Here is a 26,553-nt window from a genome sequence, read left to right as displayed (position 1 = left end):
TGTAGGAATTGTGTCAATTTTGTGTGGGGCGGGGTTTACATTTTTTTAGCATATGTTCCACTTCCATTTCAGATATGCAATAAAGAATGACTTCTAATCAGAATCACTAGTCCATTCATGCCTCTTGACTCCCATATGCCTGGACTATGTGTGAGACAGAGACTGTGTGCGAGTGACTGGTTGTGGGCCCTAAGGAAGAGGATTGTGAGGACAGAGCTTCAGCAGGCACTGTTGCTTCTGGTGTGTGCTATTGGCCTGCAAGGGAAAGGAGTAGGAGAGTTACTGGAGAGGGTAAGTAAAGGTGGCTTTTAAAGTTTATTTTTCTTGATTGACTGCCATTTTAATTATTGGGTATTATGTGATATGTCTGATTTGAAATAGTTTATTGATATTTGGACAATTTTTAATACTTTGAGTTTTTAATTGTTGGATGTTATTCTGTTCATCAGCTGTTTTCTAACATTTATTAGTACAGCTTTACAATTATTTCTGTGTGGGGATTTATAGCAGCTTGGCTTGTTCTGTTTTCCTAATAGGAGGTGTATTAGTGTTTAGGGCCTGGTTTAATATTTGTATTTCTTAGACTGGGTTGTTACTGTTTGAGAGTGTTCCATAATCCAGGTGTAACTTTGGGCGGATTAGTTTGTGTGCAATATTGCAGATCCTGGGACTATGTTAGGTGCTATATTTCTCTTCCTATTTCTCCAGGTTTGCACTGCATGCAGAGTGGCATTTTGGTTTTCCATTCTAGTTTCTGTCTTCATATTTATAATTTGTGGTCTTTCTGTACTTGGTGAAGGTCAGTTTTGTGTGTGTGTGACTGAGGTGAGGTATTTTACTAGCATGTAGGCATTTGTATCAATCTTATTTGTAGTGTTTTCCCAATAGGATATGCACTAGTGGTAAATTACTGTCTTTTCATAAGGAGGGGTATTGTGCTTGTCAGTAAAAGGAGTTTGTTTTGCTTTTACTGAGATGTCATCAGAACCAGAATACTTTTTTGTATTGTGAATTGTACAGTTCTGCTCTGCACCCATTGTTGGGGGTCGAGGAGGTTCCTGAGGATGCAAAATGTATGTTTACATTTTGCCCCGTGACAGTCACATGTTCAGTGTGTCACGCATGTGAGAACCATCTGTCAGGTGTGATCAGGCCAAAAAAAGGTTGATAACCACTACGTTAGTCCAATAAAAAGTATCACCTTGTATTTTTTTTTTGTTAGCCTTCTGTTTCTGTGCATGCAAATGTACTAAGAGCAGCCAAACTATTTCTAAAGTGTGTAAGACTGTGGTTTGAAAGTTCCTTTATTACTTACAAACCTTAGTACAAAATGTATATAGCACTGTCAAAAAATGCAACATTCTACAGTACTCAGACTCAAAGTTTTTGCAGCCTATTTGGATCATTTTTCAATATACTGAGTTTAAGGGGGCTGGCTTAAGGTCACATACTGAATGGGGAATCAAACAAATCTCCAGGTTCAAAATCATCATTCTATGCTACTGGCGGCTTTCTACTGGACAAAAAAAAAAAATCCTGTCAGACAGGGTTCATCATACTCAAGAGTACAACCATTTGAGAAAAACAGTAGAAAATAAGAACAATTTACATCTGGAGTTGCAATGGAAAAGGACAAGCAGCAAAAGAAACTTACTTATCTGAACTGGGCTGCTTCTGACTTCTGCATTTTGCCTTGGCGATAAATGCTGCAAAACCACTGGCAAAAATATATCTTAATATCTGGTAACACAAGATATCACAGTAACTAGATTTGCACAGTGAACCACACACAGGTATTCTCTTGAACCCTGTTATATAATGCTGCATGACCTGTCTGGCAACTCAGCCTAAAAGTCAAACTCCCAGACAGTAAAAACTCAACCAATTGGTGGGGAGCATAAAGAAGTAAGCTCCAAAGAAGAAAAAAAATAGCTAAAATAGAAGCTATAAAATAAATAGAAAGCACACCCTGCGTCCTCATTTTTCCTTTAAAATGAAACAGGGGGAAAGGGTGTGAAGGCATGGGATTAAGTTTTAAAAGCAATCGTCCTGATAATGATTTCCATTTTATATTAATTTTTCAAACAAGTTCATTTGCCCTAAGTGAATAGAGGTTTATCATCCTCATTCATCTAACCCAGTTAAAAAAAAAGTGTTTAGTGCTGTCACATTTACAGAGAGCTTAAAAAAAATCAGGTAACAATAAACCTCAAAAGAGGACATAATTTTAAAAAGCAGCAGAGCCTGTCAAAAATGTTTTTGCAACACAAGTCATGAGTGACCTGAGCCACTTTGCGCTTCTAACGTTTTTTTTTCCTCCAAGCTGAGTGAACTCAGCGAAGCCACCTCGGATCACGTGCTCTACAGTTACCAATGACCGGGTGAGGTTTACTGCTTCTCTTCCTGCCCGCTGCAGTCACTTGAATCCGTTCTGCCATTTTATTTATTTATTTATTTTTTCTTTTTAAAGCAGTGCACTGACCTATCCTTAGCAAGGGGCAAAAGTGTAGGAGAGTGACTGAATAAATCGGTGGAGCTTGAAATCGCCTTTGCTCGGACTGAGCCCGAGAGGGAAGCGCATGCGCAGCTGCAGCCTTCTGCTTCTCTTTCGCAACCGGCGAGAGCTTCGAGTGCCCGCTGCCCCCAGTCCTCCCCATCTTTCTGGTTCCTAGAAGTATCAAAAGCCTGAGCCGTTCATGTTGTGCCCAAGAAGGTGGCGAAATCTTGTTTTTTTAAATGCAGAAACTACAGTTGGAAATATCTTCGGCGGTTTATGCTGAAGTTGAAGAAACGCAGTCAATATATAACTACTAATATAAACAGGGGAGGAAGGCTTTCAGAAAAGTGCAATCAAATGGGAGGCACTGCTGCTTCCACCTTAGATTTCCCCAAACTAAAAAAATCGCAAAATAACCATTCTGTTACAAAAAAAAAAGCCAAGTCTTCGAAAGCGGTATGAATTGACAAATGACACTCGGAAGGACCTACACATCGCTGAAAAGTAAGTACAACACAAACTTCACAAATAACTCCCGCCCACGGGAAAAAAAAAACCAAATCAAACAGTGAAGGAGGAATGCCAGTTACAGACCCTCATGGTGGCCCACCCAGCTCCTCCGAGCAGCAGCAGACAGAGCGGATGCAGTTGCCAGTCAATAACGTCGTTGAGGCCAGCCAGGCAGCTCTGGGGCGCGGAGCCGGCGCCCTGCGGCTTCTTGAGCTGACCCATTCAGCTTGCCCACCCCCAGTCAGGCGCGCGGCGGGATCATGGCCGCCGGGCTGCTCGTTCCCCCTAAACCCTCACAACTTTTTCCTCCTAGTTTTGCTTTCCCATTGCGCGACTCCTGCTTTGCTTTCGTTTTCGAAAGGGATCCACCCACTTTTTTTAATCCAATGTGAAAGGGCAGCAACTTAACCTGGTAGGGTTTTGGGTGCAAGGTCGGTGGACTGGACGTTTAAAACTTCCTATTGTCAATGTGCAACCGACTAGTTTCACCTTAGTAGTCTTTTTATGGCTTAAAAACATCCTTGACCATTATATTCTTTACTGGTGGTACCTTAGCTGGCAAATAAATTTGGTGCTAGGAAATGTCTCATTCTCCCCCTGTACTGCACTAGAGGAAAGGGATTTTAAGGTAATAGCCCTGGGAAACAAAATTGCCTTTCTCCAGGAGAAAAAAAACAAAAAAAAGCAAAAAGGAGGACTGGTGTCTAGAGCAGAAATTCCCAAACATTTTTCTAACAACCACCCCTTTGACATCTCACTAAATTTTGCTACTCATCCCCCCTCCCCCATGCTAATTTTCTACCATATCAGCAAGCAACCCAGATTCTTTTTTAACTTGCTTCCTTTTTCCCATTAGGAAAAAGTAGATGTGATTATGGGTGGCCCAGACCTTGTACATAGTTCCCTCTAAGCTGAGCACATGGGCAATTGCTCATACATTTCAGAACATCATTCATAGGTTTTACATGATTGCTCACATACATTTTTCTTTGTACTATATAAGGAAATGCAAAGCTAATAACTGGCACTCAAATGTTTTAAAAAATATTTGTTCACATGAAAAAAGTTTGCACACACCAAATCACGGCAGGAACAGTCCCTGTAATTTTTATTTTTTTTTAAATTAATTACTACTATTCATTCCCATTTTCCTACAACTCAGCCAGCAGCACATTCCCTCATCCTGGCACATCAGTATACACGAGGAACTTTTATTTTTTCCTCGTCCTGAAGTTAGCGAGGCCTATAACAAGGAATGAGAAGATAAGTTGCAGCAGCTTTTTTTTAATGCACATGGTAGAATCAAAAGTTGTTAGATGGCAAATGTTAGGGTACTCTGAAAAGGTTTTCCTATGAAGCTATTATTACTGCACTGTGAAGTTAGACTAATCAGATTTGTAAAAAAATATCAAACTTGCTGAAATGCTAAAATGTAGGATAAAAGTCAAAAGGGTATGTCAGCTTTAGCCTTGTTTCATTCCTGCCTTCTGGGCTCAATATACAATAAATCACATGATTTACAAGAATCCCAGCCTCATACTGTTTGAGAAAATTATATTATCCTATTGATTGGATGTTGTGTTAGTGTCACCCAATTAGGAAAATATTATGCAAACAAGCAAAATTAACCCATTGGTGTTCAAATTGGAGGTGTGACCTATTTAATCTATTATATCAACAATGCTCTGAGAGACTGCTGCTGAATTCCCTTGCACTCTCCTGGAATATTCCATATTCTAAATCAGTGGTTCTCAATTTTTTTCCCATCATGACACACCTGACGGACAGCGCTCACATGTATGACACTGCTCATAATCCACGGCAAAAATTTAAAAAAAAAAGTAGAGTATTACTTGTATTGTTAAGAATGACACAAGGGAAAGATAAGTATTCTTTCTGACCAGAAATGACATAAATAGCAAACCAGCACAGCACCAACTTCCAGCACTCAAACAGTAACCATCTTACCTAAGAAAAGGCAACACTGAAAATATTACACCAGGCCTTAAAACTCCAATACTCCTCCTATTAGGAAAACTGAGCAAGCCAGGCTGCTATAGAGCCCTACACAGAAACAACATGCCAGCAGAATACTTCACCTCAGTCATGCGTGCAGACCCTCACCTAACAAAGAATAAAGAGACCAGAAAGTATACATAAAAACATGCAGACCAAAACTTAACTGGACATCGCAATAAGCCAGAGACTTTGGATGCAGTGCAACAAAGGAAAAAGAGAAACATCATCAGTCCTCAAAACAAATCAAGAAATGTAAAATCAATAGCAGTAAAATCATATAACAAAAAGAACAGATTTCAAAACAACTGATGAATTGAATATCCAATAATTTAAACACTCATATCAAATTTCCAGACACCAATAAAATATTTCAAAACAGCAGACCACAAAGACCCAATAATTAAAAATAAGGATTAAAAAAAAAATGCTCTGCTCTCCATACCTGGAAAAGTTCAATTTCCAGGTACCCTGAGACTGTTGTGAATTGGGAGAGGTTAAACTTTCTTCTCTCAGTCCTACACATGCTCTCTCACTTACATAGGCTTTCAATCACACACACACACACACACACACACACAAGCTCTCTCTCATTTACATAGGCTCTCAATTACAGTTACACACGTTCTCTCAAATATACAGGTTCTCAATCACATACATACATAGGATCTCAAACATATATGTTTGCTCACTCACTCCCCCCACTAAACAACTAGCAGCAGCAACAGCCTCCTCTTCTGCCAGCCCTTGTGGTCTTGAATAAGGAGTCCCATCGGCTGCGGGGACTGACTTTGCTCCCGGCCATGCTGCAGCACTTGTACTTAGCATGGTCTCTTCTTCCTGCGTGTGCGGCCGCTCTTCACTACTTCCTCTTCCAGGCCCGGAAGAAGAGACTACGCTGCTAGTGCCGCTGACTCCAGCTCTCCTGCCATGGTCCAGCCGGGTTTATCAGCATTTTGAGCCCGGATGGAAGAAGAGTTCTCAACTTGCTGGGGCAGGAGGAGCAGCTGGGCCAGCAGGAAGAGTGGAGACACACCTGCATGTGGTTGGCGACACACTGGTTGAGAACCACTGCTCTAAATAAAGATCTATCTTAAGCTGCAGGTATAAAGTGTTGGCAACCTGATGGGACATGGAGTGCAAAGGTGGGGGGCAGTGGCATGCCAGGCTGGCGAGTATAAGCTTGTTTCTTGCTTTGCTTCCCCATCCAGAGAAGCCTCCAGTTTTCTCCCTTTCCCCATGTGTGAGACCCCATTAATTTTGATCATTTTTCAACATACTGGCAAGTGAGAGAAATTTGTTTTACCTGAGTTTAGATTTTGTATAAGTTGTGGGTTGTTTAGCGATTGTGTTTATTTAGTTTACATACAGGTCGATACAGTAACGTTGAGTTAAAGATTCCCGGTCTGTAACGTGCTGGGAGCGCACAATACAGACGAGTAAGGCCATCCAGCGATACAGTCTCCAGTTTCACGCGTCCTTAGCGCTTCCTAAACCCTTTCCGCACCCAGCATGTAAATGAACGAAAAAGCTGTATAATGAAGGAATTAGCTATTCCCCTGCGATACTGTAACGGGCGCTGATACTATCTCCTCCGTAACCCGCTGTTCTGCCGCAGCCTTAACCTGCTAGTTTACCGCCTCCCCCTAGTAGGAGTTAGTGTAATGTAGTGTAGTGTAAAAACATTGCTTACCCGCCCTGGTCCCGACCGGTCTCCTGCAGCCCCATCCGGTCCAGCCCCTGTCCGGTCTCCTGCAGCCCCGTCCGGTCCCCTCCTCCCGAAGCAAAAAAAAAACAAACGAAAAAGTAACAAGGCTTGGGCCTGCTACGGTAAGTGTAAAAAGTGTAAAAAACAAAAAACCTGTGTGTTATATAAAAAAATAAAACAATTTTAAATACCTGTCGGAGGGCTGTGGGTCCAGACGGCCGGTGGGCGGCGGGCAGCCATCAGCGGCATCCGGTAGTCCCTTCTCCCTTCCTCCCTCCCTCCCCTGCCTGGATGAGCGCCAAAATCGCACGGGCGGGTCGGCAGCGGGGGGGGGGGGCGGCAGCAGGATCCGGGAGCAGCGGGTAGGCAGCAGCGGGGGGGGGGCGGGGGCAGCGGCAGCAGGATCCAGGGGCGGCAGCGAGATCCGGGGAGCGAGTAGCGGCAGCGTGTTCGATCGGGCAGGCAGGTAGGTGGCAAAATAAAGATGGCCGCCTGCACGGGAAAATCGTGCAATTGGCCGCTGAAGACGTGACGTCATGACGTTTGGCGTCACGGGGTGTGACGTCACGTCTTCAGCGGCCAATTGCACGATTTTCCCGTGCAGGCGGCCATCTTTATTTTGCCACCTACCTGCCTGCCCGATCGAACACGCTGCCGCTACTCGCTCCCCGGATCTCGCTGCCGCCCCTGGATCCTGCTGCCGCTGCCCCCCCGCTGCCGCTGCCCCCCCGGACCCCGCTGCTGCCTACCCGCCGCTCCCGGATCCTGCTGCCGCCCCCCCCCCGCTGCCGACCCGCCCGTGCGATTTTGACGCTTATCCAGACAGGGGAAGGAGGGAGGAAGGGAGAAGGGACTACCGGATGCCGCTGATGGCTGCCCGCTGCCCGCCGCCCACCGGCCGCCTGGACCCACGGCCCTCCGACAGGTATTTAAAATTGTTTTATTTTTTTATATAACACACAGGTTTTTTTGTTTTTTTACACTTTTTACACTTTTTTACACTTCCTGGTGCCTGTCATTTGAAATGACAGGTACCAGCGCACCCAGGTTACTGTATAGGCGCTGTTACAGCGCCTATACAGTAACCTGGGTGCGCTGGCATAACCCTTCCCTAACGCTTCACAGCCGCGGCATGCATTTGCATGCGATTAGAAGAGAGAATCAGGCGTTAGGTCAGGAGAACTGTGCGTGCGGGGAGGAAGGGTGCGCCTGACACTGCCGCACTGTTTTTACTGCGGCCATACTGTATCGAGCCGTTAGTTGGGTTTCCCATGGGTATTTAATTGCACGAGATGGTTCCATCACTGTGGTGTTTGGCACGATAATCCACCATGCAGACATTGGGGCTGACTCTGGAAAGTTTGGGAGAGCATTTAACTGTTTAACTGGGAGACCTTAGGCATACATGTTGTTGTGATAGATCTCACAATTATACTAGTGCATGGGATGTCCCGACAAATGCTGAGTATGGAACAGTTATGTATGAATTATAAAGTCTGGGTAATAATGCTGCTTATCAGTTTGTGAATGAATGGGCTGTCTATTGAATAAGTAACAGTTTTAAAGTTAAATTAGGTTGCTTTCATGTCCATCTGTGTCTTATGTGAACTGTGGCAAACACTTGTGAATTTCCCTTCCTCCATGCAGATCCGTAGAGAACAGAAGTGGATTTTTAGACTGACTTGCGCCTTCACCCTGAAGGGCTTAACAAGGAGATCGAATGGCAATATTTTATTTGAATTATTTGGGTCTTTATTTTGGTTTCTGCTCCTGCATTGTTTACCTTGGTCATGATTGGTTGATTTTCTCGTTCTCTGATTGGTTGTAAAAACCACGCCAAAACAGTCGGCTTTAAAACGCTGTGTTTTGTCTATCCGCCCGCTCTCCTTGCCGTATTAGCTGTATGAATTCCTCAGCAAGTTTAAAGGTATGTGTTCCCAGCGCTACAGTGTATACTTTGTACCCTATATTAGGTCCACAGTTCTAATGTAATTTCATTGTTGTTTCTTTCTAGTTCTTGCAAATTAATTCTGTCCCTCCCGACGCAGCTTTTGGGCGAAACACAGGGTCCGTGTCGGGGGACCCTGAAAGAATTATTTGTCTTTACTGCTTTGGAGCAATGGAGTTGCCATATTGAAGTTCCAATAAAACTTTACCTTGTTTTGATGATTAAAAATCTTTGGACCAATAACTTCTGTGCACTCCTTTTGGATTTGATATTGTTTTCTGGAGTGCTATCATCGCTCCCATTCCTGTGTATTTAAAATATTTTGAGACATGCCGCCATGTCCAGTAAACATTTTGGAGTCTACCTTGTTTTCATTATCCTGAAATTCAAGTTTTAATTTGATAATTAAGTTTAAGAGCCACACTTTAGAAATACAGACAGGACTTTTATTTACTTAATGAATACTTCAATTAAAGAAATCTCTCTTCTGTTGAATTAAGATTTTTTTTCTGACTCAACTCAGGTCCTGCTCCAGATTCTAGTCCTTATTTTCCACTCTATAAATTCTACCAGTCACATGTTGATTTTTTTTCTGTGTTTTATTTAAATTACAACTGTGTTCTAAAACTTATCTTTTTGGGTACTCGATACAGTGCCTACTTCTAATTACAAAATGTTCTAATCTATTCCATGTTTTTCAGACTGTTTTCAAAATGAATAAGGATAAAGCAGAGTTGTTTACCTGTAACAGGTGTTCTCACAGGACAGCAGGATGTTAGTCCTCACATATGGGTGACATCATCAGGATGGAGCCCAATCACGGAACACTTTTGTCAAAGTTTCTAGAACTTTGACTGGCACCACTGAGCATTCCCAGCATGGTACCAACCCTGCATCAAGCAGGGGTCTCCCTTCACTCTCGTGTATAGAAAAAAGTACGTGCGAAAAATAAATCGCAAGCGTACCCAACTCCACGGAGTGGCGGGTGGGTTCCGTGAGGACTAACATCCTGCTGTCCTGTGAGAATACCTGTTATAGGTAAGCAACTCTGCTTTCTCACAGGACAAGCAGGATGGTAGTCCTCACAAATGGGTAAATATCGAGTTGAGGATGCCCGAGCAATGTACCAAAAGCACCCAAAGACGTGCAACCGGCACAACAACAGGGGTGATTTTGGATAACGGACAGCCTGAAGTTCCCAGCGGGGTGTTGGAAGTAAGTTGGGTATTAAGCTGAGAATAAATTGCGCAGAACAGGCTGGCCAAAGATAGAATCTTGTGTGCCAGCTTTTTCCAGGCAATAATGGGCTGCAAAGGTATGGAGAGAACTCTATGTAGCAGCTCTGCAGATGTCAGCAAGAAGTGCAGACCGAAGATGTGCTACCGACGTTGCCATTGCTCTAATAAAGTGCGCTTTAACGCGTCCCTGTAGCGGAAGGCCTGTCTGTTGGTAGCAGAAGGAAATACAGTCCGCCAGCCAGGAGGACAGGGTCTGCTTTCCCACCGGGATACCCAGCTTAATTTTATCGAAGGAGACAAATAGCTGGGTGGACTTCCTATGGTCCGCAGTGCGTTCCAAATAAAAAGCTAGCGCATGCTTGCAGTCCAAGGAATGCAGAGCCCGCTCACCTGGATGTGAGTGGGTTTTTGGAAAGAAAGTAGGTAAAACGACAGATTGATTTAAATGGAACTCAGAGACTACTTTCGGTAGAAATTTAGGATGAGTGTGAAGGACCACCCGATCATGAAGGAATTTTGTGTAAGGGGGGTACGTAACCAGCGCCTGCAGCTCACCGATTCTGCGAGCAGAGGTCAAAGCAAGAAGGAAGAGCACCTTCCATGTGAGATGCCGTAACTCGCAGGAATGCAGAGGTTCAAACGGAGGTTTCATGAGTTGTGCTAAAACCACATTAAGGTCCCAAGCAGGGGCCAGGGGACGGAGATGGGGCTTGAGGTGAAACAAGCCCTTCATAAAGCGCATTACTAAAGGTTGTGTCGAAATAGAGACATCCCCTGTACCCTTATGGAAGGCGGCCATCTCACTGACATGTACTCTAATGGAGGAAGTTTGTAGACCTAACTCTGAGAGGTGCCATCTTTTCCATTTAGAATGATAATATATTCTAGTAGAAGGCTTTCGTGAAGCTACCAGGACCTGGGATACAGAGTCCGAGGGATTGAGAGGCTGCAAGATTAGCCTTTCAACATCCAAGCTGTCAGTGACAAGGCCTGGAGGTTGGGATGGCGCAGTTGTCCGTTTTTCTGAGATATCAGACGGATCTGTGCCCAAGTGAATTTGAGGATGGATTGAGAGGTCGCGAAGGATGGGAAACCATACCTGACGTGGCCAGTAGGGGGATATGAGAATCATGAGACCCCTGTCTTGGCATAGCTTCACTAGAGTCTTGCTGATGAGAGGAAGTGGTGGGTAGGCATACAGGAGACCTGTTGCCCAGGAGCGGGCAAAGGCGTCCCTCGGTGGAGTTTTTTTGACTGTGATGTAGGGAGCAAAAGTTCTCCACCTTGCAATTGTGAACCAATGCAAAGAGGTCGATGCTCGGATACCCCCCACTTCTGAAATATGTGATCCGCGAATGCGGGGTTCAGGGACCACTCGTGGGGTTGAAAAGTACGACTGAGTCTGTCCGCTAGAACATTGTCCACGCCCGCCAGGTAGGTCGCTCTCAGTAGCATGGAATGAGAGAGAGCTAAGGCCAAATTTGTGCTACTTCCTGACACAGGAGCTTGGAACCGGGCCCCCCTGCTTGTTGATGTACCACATCGCTACTTGACTGTCTGTTTGGATTAGGATTGTCTTGTTGGATAAGCAATCCTGGAAGGCTAGAAGGGCATATCTGATTGCACTGAGCTCCAGAAAGTTTATCTGATATTGCACTTCTGCTGCAGACCAGGTTCCCCGAGTTTGCAGGTGGTTTACATGCGCTCCCCAACCGAGAGTGGAAGCATCAGTTGTCAGAATTATTTGAGATTCTGGAGCCTGAAACGGCACCTTGAGCAGGTGGGACTCTTGTATCCACCAAGCCAGTGAGAGACGAAGCTGCCTGGTGACATGGACAATGTTGGACATTGAATGGTGTGCCTGGGACCACTGGGATTTTAATGTCTACTGTGTTACTCGCATGGCAAGTCGAGCCATTGGGGTAACATGGATCGAGGACGCCATATGTCCCAACAAGACTAGGACATGACGCGCAGTCGTGGTTCGGTGAGACTGTACAGTGCATATGAGTTCGGTCCCTGGGAAGGAAAGCTTTCGTTTGGATAGTGCCGAGATCCGCTCCGATAAAAGAGGGATTGAGACGAAATCAGATTGGACTTCTGATAATTGATTAGAAATCCCAATGATAGTAGGAGCCGCACAGTGAGATGGAGGGAGTAAAGAACCGCCTCCGGAGACTGAGCACTCTGTAACCAGTCGTCTAGATAAGGATAGACGTTGAGTGCCTAGTCGTCTTAAGTATGCGGCTACTACTGCCAGGCATTTCGTGAAGACACGAGGGGCTGAAGCTAGGCCAAATGGAAGTACTTGGTACTGGAAGTGCTGGTTTCTGACGAGGAACCGGAGGTACTTCCTGTGAGACAGGGTAATTGCTATGTGCATGTACGTGTCTTTTAGATCTAGAGAGCAAAGCCAATCCCCCTGTTGGAGAAGAGGTAGTAAAAAGCCTAAGGTTTCCATTCTGAACTTCTTTCATAGATGTTTATTTAGAGCATGAAGGTCTAATATGGGGCGAATGCCTCCCGTCTTTTTTGGTATTAAGAAGTATTAGGAGTAGAAGCCCTGTCCCCTTTGTAAAGGAGGAACTGGTTCTATGGCGTTAGCTTCCCTCCTGCAAGCCATCTCCCCGTGCAGGAGTTGAGAGTGGTCGGAAGAAATCCACCTCGGCCGAGGTGGAGAGTCAGACGTTATGGAGAGGAAGTTTATATGATAACCTTGAGCTACGACTGACTGGACCCACTGGTCCGTGGTGACCTTGAGCCTCATGGTGGTAACGTGGCATAGCCGGCTGCTGACCGGTAGAGATGGTAGAGGGGGAAGATGACAATCGCTCTCGGGGGGGGGGGGGGGGGGGGGGGGGGGGGTCGGGTCAAAACCCCGAGGCAGGACCAGGTTGCACAGGTGGCTGTGCTTTCCTGAGGCCCGGGTTGTTGAGGTGGAAGCTTTTGAAAGGGTCTAGATTGACGAGTCCGAGCTGGTGGAGGGTAGTATCTTCGTGCTTTGTAAGCAGTTCTTTTTGCCTCTCTCCTAAACAGCTGTTTAGAAGAGGTAGAGAAGTCAGCATGTACAGCGGAAACCTACCGCAGTGTCTCGTTATGATCTTTGAGTTGTGCGACAGTTTCTTGGATTTTTTCTCCAAATAGATTGTCCCCATACAGTGGAGGTCCGCTAAGCAGCCTTGTACATCTGGGCGTAAATCTGAGGATTTTAGCCAGGCCCACCTCCTTGCACTTATTCCGGCTGCTGATAACCTGGAAGCTGTATCAAAAATGTCGTATCCTGACCTGACTTCATGCTTACCTGCAAAGCCCTTTTTAATGATGGAGTTCAGTTGGTCTTGGAACTCATCCGGGAGAGACTCAAATTCCTGTAGTTGCTTGAATAAATTCCTGTTGTATTGGATCATATAAAGTTGATATGCCGCAATACGAGAAATCAACATTGAGCCATGGAAAACTACGCCCAAAAGCAGAGAGGAATTTTTGCTCCTTCCCAGGGGGTACCAAGAATGAGGCCTTGGTCTCCTGGCCTTTTTTCTGGGCAGACTCTACTACCACTGAATGATGAGCCAATTGTGTTTTTTGGAAACCAGGGGCCGACTGAACCAAATAGGTGGCATCAGTCTTGCGGTTGACCGGAGGAACCGTAACAGGATGTTCCCAGTTGCGCTGCAGAAAATCAAGCAGAACATCGTGCACCGGGATGGACATTATTTCTTTTGGTGCGTCGACAAACTGAAGGACCTCCAGCATTTTGTGTCTGGAGTCTTCTTCAGTTTGCAGGGCAAAAGGTATAGTCTCAGACATTTCCTTAATGAAGGAGAGGTCCTCCGGTGGAGGACCTATCTGAGCCTTTGCCACCTCTCAGGTGGCAAAGGCTCAGATAGGATATCTCCGGTGTCCTGGGAATCAGATGAGTCATCGGACCATGGTTGGTAAGGCTGATCCCTAGCCCCAAATTGCGGGTCAAACAGTAGAAAGGGACCTTCTCCGGCCGGAGGAAGTCTGGGCACCGAAGGAATCGGTGCTGGCATATACTGCTTCGTGTGCGGCATCGATGGTCTCCGGTCTGGCATCGATGAAGGGGCACTGATGGCATTAGTGGATGCCTCTGTGGAAACAATCCAGAAGGCTCTGGAACCGGTTCCGGCCTCCATGAACAATCCTCGTCCGAGGAAAGATGAATGGGCGTCGAGGGACTGAGGGGTATCGGTGCTTTCCCCGGAGCCATTGGCAGAGCACCGATGAGGATGTCCAGCCTGTCGAGGAGCAGAAGAAGCATCTGTGGCATCAGTTCCGGAGCCGGCACGGGAACCGGTATTGGCGTCTGACTTCGGAAGGCCATGGATGGCCTGTACCACCGCCTCTTGCACCATCCGGTGCAATTCCTCACAGAACACTGATGCAGCTAACACCAGGTCTGGAGTAGTTGGCATGGAGGGCATCGCCACAGGGTCCACTGGTCCCAGTGAAGTCTCAGCCGCCGTGCTCACGGAAGGCAGGGAATGCCTTGGTGCACCCGGCTCAGAGGAGGTTCGGGGCTCCTCAGCACAGGGCTTCTTCTTCAGTGGCTTGAGAGACTTGGAAGTTGAAGGTCCCGGTGCATCTGGCATCGATGGAATGGACTTGCAGTGCCTATGTTTCTCTTGGTGCTCAGCCTTTCCCCTGTATGGCACAGAGGACGGTGAAGTAGTAGACTTCGACATCGACCAAGAGTCAACTGTATCCGACCGATGGCGTGACTTCGTTGGCGGCGACGATGCAGATGACGCGGAAGCCTGGGATGGTGGACGCTGCTTTGTGTGGAACAAAGCCATTTTTTCTAGCCGAGCCCGGCGGCCCTTCGGGGTCATTTGGGTGCAGTTGGTACACGAGTCCACGTCATGTGTCGGGCCCAGACAAAGTACACAGACCTGGTGAGGGTCTGTGATGGACATTGTCCTAGGACATTCAGGGCACCGATGAAAACCCGTCCCCATCGCCGTCGTCAAATATAGGCCAGTCGAGGTCGGTGCCTGAGAGGCCTATACCGGTCCCCGATGGGAACCGACCGAAAAACTGGTAAAAACTTACCGGACGGATGCGGCTATCAATGGTGAAGAAGGGAAACCCCAAGGGGTTACAAATTTTTGCAATTTGCAAAGAAACTCCTGAGGAAAAAAACTCCTGTCAGGAACTTGTGAGAGAGTTCCTAAGTCCGCGTGGCAAAAGCTGCGCAGAAAAAAAAAAAAAAAAAAAAAAGAGAGAGACTGAAGGGAGACCCATGCTGGATGCAGGGTTGGTACTTTGCTGGGCATGTTCAGTGGTACCAGTCAAAGTTCTAGAAACTTTGACAAAAGTGTTCCGTGATTGGGCTCCATCCTGATGATGTCACCCATATGTGAGGACTACCATCCTGCTTGTCCTGTGAGAAATCCTATTTCATCTGAAAAAGTTATTCTTTTCTTCCATCAAATTAAAATGTACCTTTGTACAGAAATATATGGAATATAATTTGGCAAGATGGTGCCCAAACAAGAACGGCTCACCCCTAAGGAATGTGTTTAAAAAATAAAAAAAAAAGGGGTGGGGAGGGCACTACTCCATTCAAAGCTTAACCAGTTATGCATCTGGAGTGAGTTACGGGACATTGTTACAAGGAAAACAAAAAATTCTGAATTCTTTGTATACAAATTGCAACAGAGAAAAGTATAACCAGAGTTGTGTCCAAATTATATTTTACATAGCTTGATCAGTCTTTTCCTATGTACTATAATTTTAAAACTGTTTCTCATAATGTAAGGCCACTCATTACCACAACTTAATCTCTTATCTTTTTATAAAATAACACAAAACGAACTCCTCACAGAGTTTCTTTCTGCAATTGAAATTGAATCATATGCAAAAGATTATTAAACCAGAATTGACTTAATGCTCCTTAAAGGTACTGCCAGCAGTTCTGCCAAATCTATTAAAGATACAACAGCCAGAGATACTAATCTTTAATCCATTTGGAGTGATTACCAGACACCCATGCCAACATCAGACACCCCCAGCTCTAAACATAAAACTTGACTGGATTTGTTTTGATCAACAGACAATGATTTTATATTGCAAAGTACTTTTCAACAGATTCGTATTGCATTGTCAAGTCCACAAGCAGACTCCCCATACCTATAGCCACAAAAGTTGAAGACCAGAAAGCCTGGATCCACAAATCCCATCGCTAGGCCAAAAAGCAGACGACTGCATTGAACTGTTCAAACTGTTTCCACATTGATACTACAACCCACATCTTTTCATTCATCTTTACAACTACAAAGACTTGACCAGTGGATCCATGCCAATCATTGTGAAAAATATCTTCTCCAATTATTGCAGTTACAGATGAGGCCCATTACTGGACCATTGACTGACTTCTTGCTTGCAACCTATTAACATTCAAACCTGCAGTCTTCTTTTGAACCTGCAACAGCGAACACAGAAGAGGCACGTCTGAACCCCATTGGGCTCCTTAAGGTTCAGCAATGGATAAGCCTTAAAATCCCTCATCTGCTGAATTCTTCACTTCTACTGGAAGAGGTCCATCGGTGTCCTATGACAAACAAGTACTTGCATCCTGGTAAATTTTGTTTTCCTGCCCAAGATGTGGCTAAGCACCACTCTTCTTCATTCAGACTCACATCATCATAGCCTGTTCCTGAAAGAAATGTTTGAAAACTACAATCCAGAAGAGCCTTAATCTTACCAGTTGCTGAATGTGCACTCATGTTCTAATCACAATACCTTTACAGCTAATGCTTCCTCACTGTTCTAGCATATCTTATCTCTGAAATGAACTGACTAACTAAACTGTCTCATATTCTTGACTCCTTGGAAGATTTGTCTTCTGAATCTACAATCTGAGCTCCTGCTTGGTCTCAACCCAGGCTTCTAGTTTCCTGGTGTGTTCCAGTTCCTTGATCAGTTCCAGCTTTCTCTCACTTCATTCACATCAGGGGCTACCCCCGCCTCTCATGCCTCGCTGGCCACCAGCACCAGAGGACCCAATCTGAAGGGAAGGTGGTTGGCATAGATTGCCCAGAGTTCCTGCTTCCAGTGACATTATCCAGGATTCAGCTCTACAAATATTAAACTGCTTGCTCCTGGGACTGCCCACTGACAACAGCAGTCATCATCGACCCTGGAACTCAACAAGACAACTTACATTCCTGTGGACTTCTAACATTTAGCATCCCTTGGTTCCAAGAATCATCATCCACCTTCGAACTTTCTGGCTTTGAAAACTTCTTCATCTAATCTTGAGTGCCAGATCTCCAGTGATCTTGCTCCTGCTTCATCTTAACCCAGACATGATTTATATGCAGAGGCCCCCCCCAAAAAAAAAAACCAAATCACAGAAATTCCAGAAAAATGACAAGTATACACCCCATTCAGATAATGGACATATAGCTATAAAAGCTGCGGGTGTCTTTTTTTTAAGAGAGCTTTCCAAAGATTGTTATCTTCTATCACCCGTGAGTACACCATTTTCAACTTTTCTGTCCATTGTAATGTCAACATTTCTATGATAATTTCTGCTTCCAATCATCCAGATATCCATCTTCATCAACAAGTGAAAAGAAGATGACTAGACCTATCCAATCCATCCAGTTCAAACAGACGTATGTGTTACTTAATACCCAACCTTGGAGTGTATGAACTAGATTTACTCAATTACAATATTATATTACTGCCTTGTATTTGCTCTGAATAACAGTAATCCTCAGAAAAAAGTTACATTTTGGAAGCTATCGACTTCCCACAAACAGTTATGTAATCTAATTTGAACTTTTTAAATTAATTATATATACACTCGTACTATGGACAAAAGACAATTGGTCATTTCCTGCCCCTCCTTCTCGCTGGGGTACTTTCAGTGCAAAGCTTCAAAATTGGGAATGATTCTTAATGACTATTTCCTATGATACAAGACATAGATATAAGAATGTCTATTGGGATTAAGTTCTATCATTTATATTGTCATGCTAAATATGATAAAAAGATAAAACTGAGGGAATGTTAGGGTGCTTTGAAAAGGTTTTCCTATGAAATTATTACTGCACTGTGAAATTATACTGATCATACTTGTAAAACTATCAACGTTGCTGATATGACAAAATATGCTGAAATTCAGAAATGTAGACCAGAAGAAGTCAAAATGTCAAGGTCAGCCTTAAGTTTCATTCCTGCCTTCTGGGATCAATTTACAAGAAGTCACATGATTTATAAGAATCCCAGCATCAATATATATAAAATTATAAAACTATCCTATTGAGAGGATGTTGTATTACTGCCACCCAATTATGAAAATGTTATACAAACAAGCAAACTAACCCACTGGTGTATAAATTGGAGGTGAGACCTATTTTATCTGTTATATCAACAATACTCAGAGACTGCTTCGGACTTCCCTTGCACTCTCTTGAAATATTCCTCTCTCTAAATAAAGATTTTTCTTAAGCTGCTGGTATAAAGTGTTTATTTTGGTAACCCACAACACATTGGTGTGGTTCCTTGCCTGCAAGCTGGTGCCACCAAAAAGGTAAGAGGCTTCCAGCCCAAATCAGAGCTAGACTGCTTACCTTATTAGTCCATATCTTAGTGTTTCTATCCACTTGTTGTTACCATCTGCTTGTCAATAAGGAAAATAAACATTACACAAAGATTTCTGGGATACATGAAAGTACCAGAAAATGATGAGCAATTCTTCTATTGTCTTTCCTCTAATTTTGCATGCCCTCTTCACCATCTGTATTTTATTCTCACATCTCACCTCCCTTAGGCCTGGATTTATCAAAATGCGGTAAGTACCGCATGCGATAGCAAAAGGGGCGTGTTTTATGCTAATATAGCATTTATCGCAATTTGCACTAATTACCTGTGCGAAGAGCTAAGTTAGTGCAAATTGCAATACCATTTCAGATTCTGCGATACGTGCCAGACCTGTTGTATTTCCTGCATTCAATCACTGGGGGACCATTTTTAATGGTCCCACACGAGCGAGCGAGAGAGAGAGAGAGGCCATAATATCATGGCCCATAGGTAGGTATTTGTATCCCTATGGTAGGGCCACCTGGTAACTCGAGGTGGGATTATGTAAGAGTGTAGGGGGTTAGGGGCCACTTTGCCATTCTACGTGACACCTACAAACAGAACAGTGGTCTCTTGTGAAGATTTGCTGGCCTTCGGAGTGAGGAAACTCACCCAAAGATGAGATTTGGGCAGGGCCGGTGCAAGGGTATTAGGCGCCCTAGGCGAAACGTCAGCTATGCCGCGCCCCCCCCCCGCCTCCACACACAATTAACTTACATTGTGCATTAATGAAAATAACGAAGTCTGTATTTATAACAGAACACTTATTTGACATTTTTATGCCATGTAAACCATTGAGATGATTTGTCTTATCGACGGTATAGAAACTTTTATAAATAAATAAAAATAAATAAAATAAACATAAACCAAAGCTATACTTGTTGCTCAAACAAAAAAAGCAGACACATCACATAATATTAAATAATTAAAATGGCAGTCAATCAAGAAAAATAAACTTAAAAAGCCATCTTTACTTACCCCCTCCAGCAGCTCTCTTACTCCTCTTCCATGCAGGCTGTAGTACACACCAGAAGCAGCAGTAGTGGCTAAGCTCTATACTCATGGTCCTCTTCCTTAAGGCCCATGTCTCTCACACACACACCATATCAGTCATGCCCCCATGACCAGTTTCTGTCTCACACACCAATCATCTCCCAAACAGTCTTGACAAACACACCAGTCACCTTCCTGAACAGTTTCTCTCATGCCATACACACACAGGCTTCCCACTCCCGTGTTCCACTTACATATATGGGCTTCTCACTCTCATAATCACTTTCTCTTTCTCACACACACTCACCAGTCTCTCACTCTCATGCTTGTTCTCTCCACATGCACAGGCTTCTCATTCCCATAATCACTTTCTTTCTCTCACACACAAACACACACACCAGTCACCTGATCTCTCTCATGCATACACACACACAGGCTTCCCACTCCCATGTTCTCTTTCAGATATACAGGCTTCTCACTCCCATGCTGTATCTCACACACTCCCAGCTTTCTCACTCCCATGCTCACTCTTCACATGCACAGGCTTCTCATTCCCATAATCACTTTCTTTCTCTCTCTCACATACACACAAACACACACCAGTCACCTGTTCTGTCTTACATATACAGGCTTCTCCCTCCCATGCTGTGTCTCACACACACCCAGGTTCTCACTCCCATGCTCACTCTCTTCACATGCACAGACTTCTCATTCCCATAATCACTTTCTCTCTGTTACACACACACACACACCAGTCTCTCTCTCATTTCCATGCTCGCTCTCCAGGTGCACAGGCTTCTCATTCCCTGAATCACATTCTCTCTCTCTCACATTCACATACACACCAGTCACACCGTCACCTTACCAACCAGTCTCTCTCTCATACATGCACACACACACACAGGCTTCCCACTCCCATGCTCCCTCTCACATAATCAGGCTTCTCACTCCAATGCTTTCTTTCACATACACCCCCACAACACCAGGCTTCTTACTCCCATGCTTTCTCACATACCCAGAGTTCTCACTTCCATGCTTTTTCTCTTTTTCACACACACACACACACACACACACACACACACACACATCAGTCACATCCCTGACTGTCTCACACATCAGTCATCTCCTTGAGCAGTCACTTTCATTGTCTCTCACATATACACATACATCAGCTCTCTGACCAGTTTCTCTCAATCACACACACATTCTCTCAATCACACACAGGCTGGCTGGCTGCTTCTCTCTCTTTCTCTCACTCACTTCCCCCCCCCCCCCCCCCCCCAATGGTAGCTGCAGCAGCCTCCTCCTCCAGCCCCCGCAGGCCAAAAGGAAGAATCCCATCGGCCGCGGGAGGCTCATGCTGCTGACTCCTTTCCCGATTACCGGCTGCTTCAATTGCTCGGGGGCCGATGCTGCTGTCGCCGCTATTTTTTTCATGCGGCACCGCTCTTTCTCCTTCCCGCGCATCACTTCCTGTTCCGGGTCGGGGGGGGCGGGAGGAAGAAAAAGGGCAGCTGCGGATGCCACAGCTTTTTTTTTTTGCACTGCTGCCGTTCCCGCTGGGCTTGAACTTGCTGATAGCCCGGCGGCAACGGCAGCAGGGAAGAAAGAGCAGCGGGAGAGACCGGGAGCACGCGAACCGCTGGGGAAGGTCAGATGGGTCTTTTGGGGCGGGCTGCCGGCAGCGGCTCTTTTATTTTTATCGGGGGGGCGGCGGCTTAATGCAGCTCTTTTCATTTTACCGGGGCAGCAGCTGAGCGCGGCTCTCTTAATTTTACCGGGGCAGTGCCGCCCCCGGGAAGCTGGCGCCCTAGGTGACCGCCTAGTTCGTCTAGTGCTTCCGCCGGCCCTGGATTTGGGCAATGTTCTCTCACTGTTCTGTTTGTAGGTGTCACGTAGAATGTCAAAGTGGCCCCTAACCCCCTACACTCTTACCTAAGAACATAAGAAAATGCCATACTGGGTCAGACCAAGGGTCCATCAAGCCCAGCATCCTGTTTCCAACAGTGGCCAATCCAGGCCATAAGAACCTGGCAAGTACCCAAAAACTAAGTCTATTCCATGAAACCATTGCTAATGGCAGTGGCTATTCTCTAAGTGAACTTAATAGCAGGTAATGGACTTCTCCTCCAAGAACTTATCCAATCCTTTTTTAAACACAGCTATACTAACTGCACTAACCACATTCTCTGGCAACAAATTCCAGAGTTTAATTGTGTGTGGAGTAAAAAAGAACTTTCTCCGATTAGTTTTAAATGTGCCCCATGCTAACTTCATGGAGTGCCCCCTAGTCTTTCTACTATCCGAAAGAGTAATCCCCACCTAGAGTTACTTGGTGGCCCTACCATAGGGATACAAATACCTACCTATGGGCCATGATATGGCCGGTCTCTCTCTCTCTTTCCCTCTCCCAGGCACCGAACCTGTCAATTCAGCTGAAATCAGACGTACGGGAGACATCGCAAATGGCGATGAAACTTTACCGCATGGTCACGGCAGCTATCGCACAGCCTAACGCAATCCAAAGAGGTGTTATTAAAATCGGCGTTATGGCTGTGCGATAGCTCTTCGCAGGCAGGCTAACCCAGCCCCACTCTCCACCCCTAACTCCTACTATTTTTGGAATTTGCATCGCACCATACGATATGGTGCGATCGCATGCGGTAAACACGTTTTCGCATGCGTTAGGCCTTAATGCATGCGATAAGCCCTTAACGCATGCGAAAACGCCTTATCGCATTTTGATAAATGACCCCCTTAGGTTGGTGCATGGCTCCGAAGGTATATGGCCTCCTGTAGGTTGCTATTTCCTCTACTCAAGCCTTTATTGCAAAGCCACTGCTCCTCCATTCACTAGATCCTGTTCCTCACTGATGACAACCAACACTTTCTGGAGCAAAGTTGGCACCAACTGAAAATACAGACCCCTGAATAACCCACAGGGGGGCGCCATATTGGGAATTACTAATCTAGTGATTAGAGCCCAGGCCTGTGATTTAGAAGTCCTGGGTCATGAATTCAAGACCCACTTCTGCCACTGATATTCTGCATGATCTTGAATAAGTTACTGGTATATGTTCTCCCTTTGTGCCTCTGGGACCCAAGAATAAGGCATTTCTTTTAATCTGGCTTTCCTGGTTAAGCAATCAGAATTTATTTTAAAAAGCATGAACTGATAACTCTGGGCAGGATTTATTGTAGGAGGGGGAGAAAAATAATGGAACATTTTAGAAACTGCAGTGTTAAATGGAAATCTGGGTCTACAAGTCATCCTCCCTATTGCACATTTTAGAATCAACTACACAGCATTAGGATTTCCTTTATTACACAAAACTGACTTAACTTGGGCAGGGCTTCTTAATTAGGGTTCGATTTTGCAAACTCTAGAGCCATATAAATGGGTCCAACATCTGGTAATCACCAGTTGGCTGTTATTCACACCAACAAGATTTTGTAGTAATAGCTTGCTTCCTTCTAAAGTAGTCTATTTGCATAGTGAAATAAGCTCCCCATAGAGACTTTTTAAGCTCCTAATACACCTCATGACAACAGAAAAAAAAAGCTTATTCTACAATAGAAATTAACTATGCAAATAGCTTTAGTTCTGCCTGTGCTACCTACTGTATCTGGAAGTAACCTTGAGCTACAATGAAAAGGCATGAGCTAAATACAGTAAATGTAAATAAATGAATCAACTAGCAAACATTTCTGCAATAATGGAGGAAGCAATAGATCAAACTGACAAACTAAAGAGTAACAAATCACCAGGACCAAATGATAACCACACCTGCAAGAGAGTCCTAGAAGAACACAAATGAAAATTGCAAACTTGTTGCTAATAATCTATAACCTATTATTTAAAACAGCTGTACCAGAACACTGGAGTATGGCCAATGCAATGGCAATTTTCAAAAAGGGCTTTGGGGTGTTGAGGCCAGTCAACTTGACATCAGTGCAGGCAAAAAAAAATGGTAGAAGCTATTTATAAAAACAAAATCACTGGCTATATAGTCAAATATGGCTTAATGGGGAAAAGTCAACATAGTTTAGCAAAGGGAAGTATTGCCTTATCAGTTTTTAGATTTTTTTAAGGTGTGAATAAACATGTATATAAAGGTGAAATAGTGGATTTTCAAAAGACAGTTGACAAAGTCCCCCATGAGAGACTCCTCTGGAAAGTATAAAGTCACGGGAGAGGAGGTAGAGTCCTACTATGGATTGATAACTGATTAAAAGACAGGAAACAGATGGTCAGTTTCCCAAATGGAGAAAGGTCATTAATGGAGTACCACTACTGGGACTTGTGCTGTTTAAACAGTCATAAATGATCTGGAAAAGGGAATAAGTGAGTGAGGTAATCAAATTTGCAGAGGACACAAAATTAATCAAAGTTATTAAAACAGCAACAGATTGTGAGGTTCTCCAAAGGGACCTTGTGAGACTAGGAGACTGGGCAACTGAATGGCAGATGCAATTTAATGTTAAAAAGTACAAAGTAATGCACACAGGGAAAATTAATCCCAATTATAGATATACAATGCTGGGTTCTGGATTAGGAGTTACCACCCAAGAAAAAGGGCCTTGAAGTCCCTGCTGACAATACATTAAAATCCTCAGTTCAATGTGCGACGGTGGTCAGAAAAGCAAATATAATCAGGCTGATACAGTAAGGCTCCGGCCAAAAGCTGGCGTTAGTTTCGGCCAGCACTGGGAAAGTTTACAGAAAAGCAGAAAAAAAATGCTTTTCTGTACACCCTCCGACTTAATATCATAGCGATATTAAGTCGGAGGCCCCAAAATTAAAAAAAAATAAAAAAAAAATCTGCCTGCGGGTTGGAAGACTGACGCTCAATTTAGCCGGCGTCCATTTTCCAAACCCGTGACTGTCAGCGGGTCTGAGAACCGAGGCCGATAAAATTGAGCGTCTGCTGTCAAACCCGCTGACAGCCGCCGCTTCTGTCAAAAAGGAGGCTCTAGGGACGCGCCAGTGTCCCTAGCGCCTCCTTTTACCACAGGCCCTAATTTACATACCTGGGCCTTCTGAATCGCGCGCCCAGAAGAGTGGCCTGTGCGTGTCGGGAGAGCGGGCGCTTGCCAGCTCTCCCGTGCGTTTTTCTGTATCGGCCTGAATGTGAGGAATGATCCATAATGCGATCGCACCTTCAGTACTATGTGCCCCATCTCAAAAAAGATTGAGGTCAGCAAAAATGATTAAGGAGATGGTATAGTTCTCCAATGATGAGAGGCTAGGGCTCTTCAGCTTGGAAAAGAAACGGCGGAGAGGGGACATAATAGAAGTTTATAAAATCTAGAGTGAGATGGAATGGATAAATAAAAGGACAGTTATTTACCCTTACAAATAGTACTAAAACAAGAAGACACCATAAAACCTACAACCAGCAGATTCAAAACAAATCGTAGAAAGTGCATAATCTATTTGCATACATCTACTGCAATTCCTTTTTCTCCTTTTATCCAGTCCTCCCTCACCAATCTTGTTACAACTGTCTGGCTCCAAACTGCTATGCACACACTACTCCTGGGGGTATTCTGCGCACAAAAATTGAAAATTCTGCAGAAGTCTGCATACTTTATGTTGGTTAAAATAGCACAATTTACATGACAACCTTTTAAGTAATTAATTTAAAATACAGAAAAAAATTATTAAAGATGTAGAGTTTTAACTATTTTGAGCAGAATTTCCCAAGAAGTACATTGTAAGAATGTCCCTTCCACTTGCTCTCCCTACTCCCCTGGCCAGTCTCCTTTCACTTTGCCTTCTCAGGCCCCCAAACTCCTTTACCCTCCACTATCTCTCCCCTTCTCCGTTAGGCTCAACCCCTTCCACTCTATCTCCAGTCCCCGAGTTTGACCCCCTCTCTCAGTACTGCCTCTCACACAGGCTCCCTCTCTCTCATGCATACACCCTCACACAAGCTACCTATCTCTCTCTCATACACACACCCCTGCACATTAGATCCCTCTCTCTCACACACACAGGCTCCTCTCTCATGCACATGTACCCCCTCATACAGGCGCTCTCTCTCACACACAGGCTCCCTCTCTCTCGTGCATACACCCTTACACAGGCTACCTATCTTTCTCTCACACACCCCTGCACATTAACTCCCTCTCTCTCATACTCACACACATATCCCTTCACACAGGCTCCTTCTCTCACAAACAAGCACCCTCACATAACACAAACTCCCTTTTTCACACACACCAGCTCCCAATCTCCTCATAAAGACTTCCTCTCTCTGGCACGCACACACATACACCCTTATTCATGTTCTCCCATACACACCAGCTTGTAGTCTTAAACACATATCTCTACACACAGCCAGTACACACACAGACTCATCGGGGCCTGCTTCACTCGCTGCATGCTGGGACTTGCACCCCCGTCGTCACCGTGGACGCGGCACGCCGGGACTCTTTCCTCTTCATCGCCAAGTGGCACACTGGGACCGCCTTGCTCTTCACCGCAAGCAGGATGGGGTCCACTTGTAGCACAGTGGGGTCTGCTCCAAATTCTGCGCAGAAACTGGAATTTTTGCGCAAATTCTGCACTCCACAGTAGCGCAGAATTCCCCCAGGACTAACACGCACATCATAACCTCAAAGAACCTCTTTCACAGAAGCCCATCTCCTACTACTTTACCCTTTTCCTTATCTTCTGCATTTACACTCCATGATTACTTTTCCTCACCATGACATTTGACCAGAAAGCAAGGGCCATTTCATACAACAGTAGTAAACCAAAGTTTTAGCCAAAATGTGGACTTTTTTCTTAAAAATGTTCAATTAATACAAATTTAATATACTAGCTGACACCCAGTGAAATTCTCCAGAGGAGGATTTTACTCTCCATCTATTGCCCCATCCAGCCTGAGCCTATCGCACCTTTGTCCAAGCTCCCTGTCTCAGGTGAGCCGCCTGTCTCTGGCAGGCTAAGCAGCTTTGCAAAGAGTGCACGGAGGACTGAGTTAAGAGTCCCCTTGCAGCCACTGGTGCATCAGCGCAAACC

At 44.8% G+C, this 26,553-nt stretch overlaps 1 protein-coding gene across 1 annotated transcript in view; it reads right to left on the bottom strand.

Moving 5' to 3' along the window:
• PARG (poly(ADP-ribose) glycohydrolase) overlaps window positions 1-26,553 on the bottom strand; it is a 511,630-nt gene that overhangs the window by 460,318 nt on the left and 24,759 nt on the right. The window contains exons 4-7 of the mRNA XM_029610698.1: window positions 13,779-14,582; window positions 13,219-13,307; window positions 3,092-3,231; window positions 1,655-1,740 (exon numbers count right to left, since the gene is read on the bottom strand). Coding sequence (XP_029466558.1) covers window positions 1,655-1,740; window positions 3,092-3,231; window positions 13,219-13,307; window positions 13,779-14,582 — 1,119 coding nt within the window. The remainder of the gene's footprint in view (window positions 1-1,654; window positions 1,741-3,091; window positions 3,232-13,218; window positions 13,308-13,778; window positions 14,583-26,553) is intronic.

This window comes from Rhinatrema bivittatum, chromosome 7 (genome assembly GCF_901001135.1).
Source record: "Rhinatrema bivittatum chromosome 7, aRhiBiv1.1, whole genome shotgun sequence".
NCBI classification, from domain to species: Eukaryota; Metazoa; Chordata; class Amphibia; order Gymnophiona; family Rhinatrematidae; genus Rhinatrema; species Rhinatrema bivittatum.
The sequence above is the reverse complement of the archived record's forward strand: the minus strand, read 5'-3'. Positions and strand labels throughout refer to the sequence as shown.